A 5766-nucleotide genomic window follows, 5' to 3' on the forward strand; every position below is an offset into this window, starting at 1 on the left:
GTAGGCCCTACAGAAATGGTTTGTTTACAATGTAGGCCCTACAGAAATGTTTGTTTACAAACAAATACCCACATTTCCTTGACGAAGGTGGCCTCGGGGTTGGGGAAGATGTTGCCCTCGTTCCTGCCCAGGGCGCTGCCGGGGCAGAAGAAGTTGATGCGCAGGTAGGTGTAGTCGCCCTCCACGGACATGCTGATGTTCTGGGGGGAGAAAAATACCAAAAATTGGGGATTTCGGCCCAAAAAGGAGGGAGGGCAGACAAAAAGGAGGGAGGGCAGCAAAAAAATGAAGGATTTATGGCCAAAAATGAAGGATTTATGAGCAAAAATGAGGGATTTCAGCCCAAAAAGGAGGGATTTCAACCCAAAAATGAACAATTTACACCCCAAAATGAAGGATTTCCACCCAAAAAGGAGGGATTTCTGCCCTAAAATGAAGGATTTATGACCAAAACCAGAGGATTTCCACCCAAAACCAAAGGATTTCCACCCAAAAAGGAGGGATTTCAGCCCAAAAAGGAGGGAGTGTAGCACAAAAACGAAAGATTTCCACCCAAAACCGAAAGATTTCCACCCAAAACCAAAGGATTCCTGGCCAAAAATGAAGGATTTGCGGCCAAAAATGAAGGATTTATGACCAAAACCAAAGGATTTCCACCCAAAAATAAAGGATTTCTGACTAAAAATGAGGGATTTCTGACCTAAAATGAAGGATTTCTGCCCAAAAATGAAGGATTTTAGCCCAAAAAGGAGGGATTGCAGCACAAAAAGGAGGGATTTCAGGGTGGGGATTTTGGGGTGAATCCCAAGGATTTTGGGGTGAATGACGGGGATTTTGGGGTGGATTTTGGGGTGAATGATGGGGATTTCGGGGCAGGAATTTTGAGGTGAATCCGGGGCATTTTTGGGGTGAAATCCCAGGATTTCAGTCCCTTTTTCACCTTGATGGTGGCGATGTGGAAGGGCAGGGACATTACAACAGATTTTAGGGTAAATTATGGGGATTTTGGGGTGGATTTTGGGCTCAATCTCAGGGAATTTTAGGGTGGATTTTGGAGCAAACAATGGGAATTTTGGGGTGGGGATTTTTTGGGTTGAATCCTGGCGATTTCAGTCCTCTTTTTTACCTTGCTGGTGGCGATGTGGAAGGGCAGGAATTCTGGGGTGGATTTTAGGATGAATGATGGGGATTTTGGGGCAAATCCCAGGAATTTCGGGGTGGCGATTTTTGGGGCGAATAACGTGGATTTTGGGTCCCTTTTTTACCTGGATGGTGGCGATGTGGAAGGGCGGGGATTCTGGGGTGGATTTTGAGGTGAATGACAGGAATTTTGGGGTGGATTTTGGGCTCAATCTCAGGGATTTTAGGGTGGATTTTAGGGCGAATCGCAGGAATTTTGAGGTGGGGATTTTTGGGGTGAAACCTGGCGATTTTGGGGCTCCTTCTCACCTCGATGGTGGCGATGTGGAAGGGTGGAGATATTTGGGTGAATGATGAGGATTTTGGGGTGAGTGATGAGGATTTTAGGGTGAATTTTGGGGCAAATCCCAGGAAATTCGGGGCGGTGATTTTTGGGTCGAAATCCAGTGATTTCAGTCCCTTTTTTACCTTGATGGTGGCGATGTGGAAGGGCAGGAATTCTGGGGTGGGTTTTGGGGTGAATGACAGGAATTTTGGGGTGGATTTTGGGGTGAATGACGGGGATTTTGGGGTGGATTTTGGGCTCAATCTCAGGCATTTTAGAGCGAATTTTGGGGCAAATCCCAGGAATTTCGGGGTGGCGATTTTTGGGGTGAATAATGCGGATTTTGGGGCTCCCCCTCACCTTGATGGTGGTGATGTGGAAGGGCGGGGATTTTGGGGTGAATCCCAGGGGTTTTGGAGTGGATTTTGGGCTCAATCTCAGGGATTTCAGGATGGATTTTGGGGCAAATCCCGGGAATTTCGGGGCGGGGATTTTTGGGTCAAATCCCGGCGATTTCGGTGCCTTATTTTACCTTGATGGTGGCGATGTGGAAGGGTGGGCATTTTGGAGTGGATGACGAGGATTTTGAGGTGGATTTTGGGCTCCATCTCAGGGATTTCAGGATGGATTTTGGGGCAAATCCCGGGAATTTTGGGGCGGCGATTTTTGGGTCGAATCCCGGCGATTTCGGTGCCTTTTTTTTACCTTGATGGTGGCGATGTGGAAGGGCAGGAATTCTGGGGTGGATTTTGGGCTCAATCTCAGAGATTCTGGGGTGGATTTTGGGCTCAATCTCAGGGGTTTCAGGATGGATTTTGGGGCAAATCCCAGGGATTTCGGGGCGGCGATTTTTGGGTCGAATCCCGGCGATTTCGGTGCCTTTTTTTTACCTTGATGGTGGCGATGTGGAAGGGCGTGGCGATGCCGAAGACGGGCATGATGACGCTCTCGTACTTCTTGTCGATGTAGATCTTCATCTCGCGCACGTGCGGCTCCTTGGGCAGCAGCGCCGCGCTCTTGTACGACACGTTCGACTTCCGCGCCCTGAAAAACATCATTTTTGGGGTGAAATCTGCTGGTTTTGGGGTAGAGGAGGGTGAGGGGGGTGTTGTTGGGGTTACTTTTGGGTCTGCTGCTCGCCGCGCTGCTCGGTGAGGCGGCGCCGGGCGTCCTCGTTGAGTTGGGTGGCCAACTCCTTCTGGTGGGCGCGGCGCTTCTCCTCCGCCGTCAGCTCGTTCTGGGGGGAAATCGGGGGGTTTTGGGGTCACTCTCGAGTTTGGGGTGGGTCAGGGGGGGTTTGCAGGCAAAAAGGAGGGATTTGAGCAAAAAAAGGAGGAATTTGAGCCCAAAAATGAAGGATTTCTGCTCAAAAAACTAAGGATTTCCGCCGAAAAATGAAGGATTTCCGGACAAAAACGAAGAACTTCTGGCCAAAAATGAAGGATTTCCACCCAAAAACGAACGATTTACACCCAAAAAATGAAGGATTTCAGCCCAAAAAGGAGGGATTGCAGCCCAAAAATGAAGGATTTCTGACCAAAAATGAAGGATTTCCACCCAAAAAGGAGAGAGTTCAGCCCAAAAAGGAGGGATTTGAGCCCAAAAAGGAGCGATTTGAACACAAAAACGAGGAATTTGGGCCCAGAAAAAGGGATTTGAGACCAAAAAGGAAGGATTGTAGCCCAAAAATGAGGGATTTCTGCCCAAAAATGAGGGATGGGGGGGGATTCCGGGGATTTTTGGGGTCACCCCAAATGTGGGATCCACCCTCTGGGTTTGGGGTGGGTCAGAGGGGTTTTGGGGTGGTTTTGGGGTGTTTTTGGGTGTGTTTGGGGTGGTTTAGGTGTGGTTTTTGGGTGTTTTTCAGGTTCCCAGGGCTTTTCTTGGGTGTTTTTGGGGTGGTTTTGGGGGGGTTTTGGGGTTCCCAGGGCTCGTTTTGGGCGTTTTTGGGGCATTTTTGGGGTGGGTTTTGGGTGTTTTTGGGGTGGTTTTGGGTTGTTTTGGGGGGTTTTTGGGGTTCCCAGGGCTCTTTTTAGGTGTTTTTGGGGCATTTTTGGGGTGGGTTTTGGGTGGTTTTGAGGTGTTTTTTGGGTTCCCAGGGTTCTTCTGGGGGGTTTTTGGGTGTTTTTAGGGGGGGTTGGGGGTTTTTTCGGGTTCCCAGGGTTCTTTTCGGGTGTTTTTGGAGTGGTTTTGGGTGCATTTGGCACGGTTTTGGGGGTGTTTCTGGGGTGTTTTTGGGGTGGTTTTGGGGGGTTTTTTGGGTTCCCAGGGCTCTTTTTGGGCATTTTTGGGGTGGTTTTGGGGGTGGTTTTGGGGGTGGTTTTGGGGATTTTTGGGGTTCCCAGGGCTGTTTTTGGGGTGATTTTTGCATGTTCTTAGTGGGTTTTTGGGGTGGTTTTGGGTTGGTTTTGGGTTTTTTTTGGGTTCCCAGAGCTCTTTTCGGGTGTTTTTGGGGTGGTTTTTGGGGTGTTTTTGGGGTGTTCTGGGGGGTTTTTTGGGTTCCCAGGGCTCTTTTTGGGTGGTTTTGGGGAGGTTTTGTAGGTTTTTGAAGTCCCCAAGGCTGGTTTTGGGGTGTTTTTTTTGAGTGGTTTTTGGGCAGATTTTTTTGGTTTTTTGGGGTTGTTTTTCTGGGGGTTTTTGAGGTATTTTTGGGGGTGTTTTTGGAGGAATCTTTGGGGTTTTTTTGGGGTGTTTTTGGGGGTGTTTTTGGGGTGGGTTTGGGGGATTTTTGGGGTGGTTTTTGGTGTTCTCACCCGGGTTCTCTCGGTGAGCAGAGCGGCGCGGGAGCTCCGGCCCAGCAGGTCCTCGGCCGCGTCCTTGTCGGGCTCCTCCTCGTCCTCATCCTCGTTCTGGGGGAAAAAATTGGGGTGAGAAACCTCAAAACTGGGGGAAAATGGGATGGGAGGGGGGTGGGAAAGGGGAGACTGGAAGGGGAAGGCAAAGGGAGGTAAAAACCCTGAGGATGAGGTAAAAACCTCAAAAATTAAGGAAGAAAAACCCAAAACTGAGGTAAAAACCCTAAACCGAGGTAAAACCCTCACAAATTAAGGAAGAAAAACCCAAACTGAGCTAAAAACCCCCAAAGATGTTGCGAAAAACCCAAATCTGAGGTAAAACCCCTCAGAACTGACATAAAAAAAAAACCCCAAATCTGAGATTAAAAAAACCCCAAGCCTGAGGTAAAAAACTCCTCAAATCTGAGGTAAAAAAAATCAAACCAAAACTGAGGTAGAAAACCCCCCCAAATCTGAGGTAAAAAATCCCCCAGAACTGAGGTAAAAAATCCCCCAAATCTGAGGTAAAAACCCTCCTAAATCTGAGGTAAAAACCCATGAAATCTGAAGTTAAAAAATCCTCCAAAAAAACCCATAAAAAACTCCTCAAACCTTAGATAAAAAACCCCCCAAACCTGAGGTAAAAAAATCTCCAAAACTGAGGCAAACCTCCCCCCCAAACCTGTGGTAAAAAACCCCTAAATCTGAAGTAAAAAAAAACCCCAAACCTGATGAAAAAAAATCCCCAATCTGAAGTAAAATATCCCCCAAAATCTGAAGTAAAAAAATCCCTCAAAATTGAGATAAAAAACCCCCAGAACCGACATTAAAAAAAAAACAAATCTGAGGCAAAAAAAACCCCAAATCTGAGGTAAAGATCTCCCCAAACCTGAGGTAAAACCCCCCCAAAAATGACGTAAAAAAAACCCAAATCTGAGATAAAAAACTCCCCAAATCTGAGGTAAAAAACCCCCCAAACCTGAAGTAAAAAAAAAACCCAAATCTGAGGTAAAAAATCCCCCAAAACTGAGATAAAAAACCCCCAAACCTGAGATAAAAACTCCTCCAAATCTGAGGTAAAAAGCCCCCAAACCTGAGGCAAAAAAACCCCAAATCTGATGTAAAAAAACCCCCAAACCTGAGGCAAAAAAACCCCCCCAGACATTCCTAACCCCCCCCTCCCCAAATGCTCCCAAATCCCCCCAAAACCGGGGCAAAACCACCCAAAAATTCACGTGGAACTCCCCCAAAGTGCATTTTCCCCGATCTGACCCCAAATTGCCCCAAATTTGTCCCTTTTTTGCTGACCTTGAGGAAGATGCCGACGTTCTTCACCTTCTTCTTCACGGCCGTCAGCACCGTGGCGGGGCCGTCCTGCAGGGGGCAGTGAGGAGCACACACCAGTTGGGACTGGGAGCCACTGGTTTGGACTGGGGGGCACTGGGGGGCACTGGGAGTGACTGGTTTGTACTGGGGGGCACGGGGGGGTCACTGGTTTGGACTGGGGGGGCACTGGGGGGTCACTGG

At 48.3% G+C, this 5766-nt stretch overlaps 1 protein-coding gene across 1 annotated transcript in view; it reads right to left on the reverse strand.

The window, feature by feature from the left end:
* SUPT16H (SPT16 homolog, facilitates chromatin remodeling subunit) overlaps positions 1 to 5657 on the reverse strand; it is an 18290-nt gene extending 12633 nt beyond the window's left edge. The window contains exons 1-5 of the mRNA XM_027703678.1: positions 5548 to 5657; positions 4219 to 4314; positions 2587 to 2702; positions 2356 to 2509; positions 73 to 200 (exon numbers count right to left, since the gene is read on the reverse strand). Coding sequence (XP_027559479.1) covers positions 73 to 200; positions 2356 to 2442 — 215 coding nt within the window. The 5' untranslated portion in view covers positions 2443 to 2509; positions 2587 to 2702; positions 4219 to 4314; positions 5548 to 5657. The remainder of the gene's footprint in view (positions 1 to 72; positions 201 to 2355; positions 2510 to 2586; positions 2703 to 4218; positions 4315 to 5547) is intronic.
* Positions 5658 to 5766: the final 109 nt, after the last annotated feature.

Source organism: Neopelma chrysocephalum, unplaced genomic scaffold (assembly GCF_003984885.1).
Source record: "Neopelma chrysocephalum unplaced genomic scaffold, ASM398488v2 Primary Assembly neopelma1_250, whole genome shotgun sequence".
Lineage (NCBI taxonomy): Eukaryota > Metazoa > Chordata > Aves > Passeriformes > Pipridae > Neopelma > Neopelma chrysocephalum.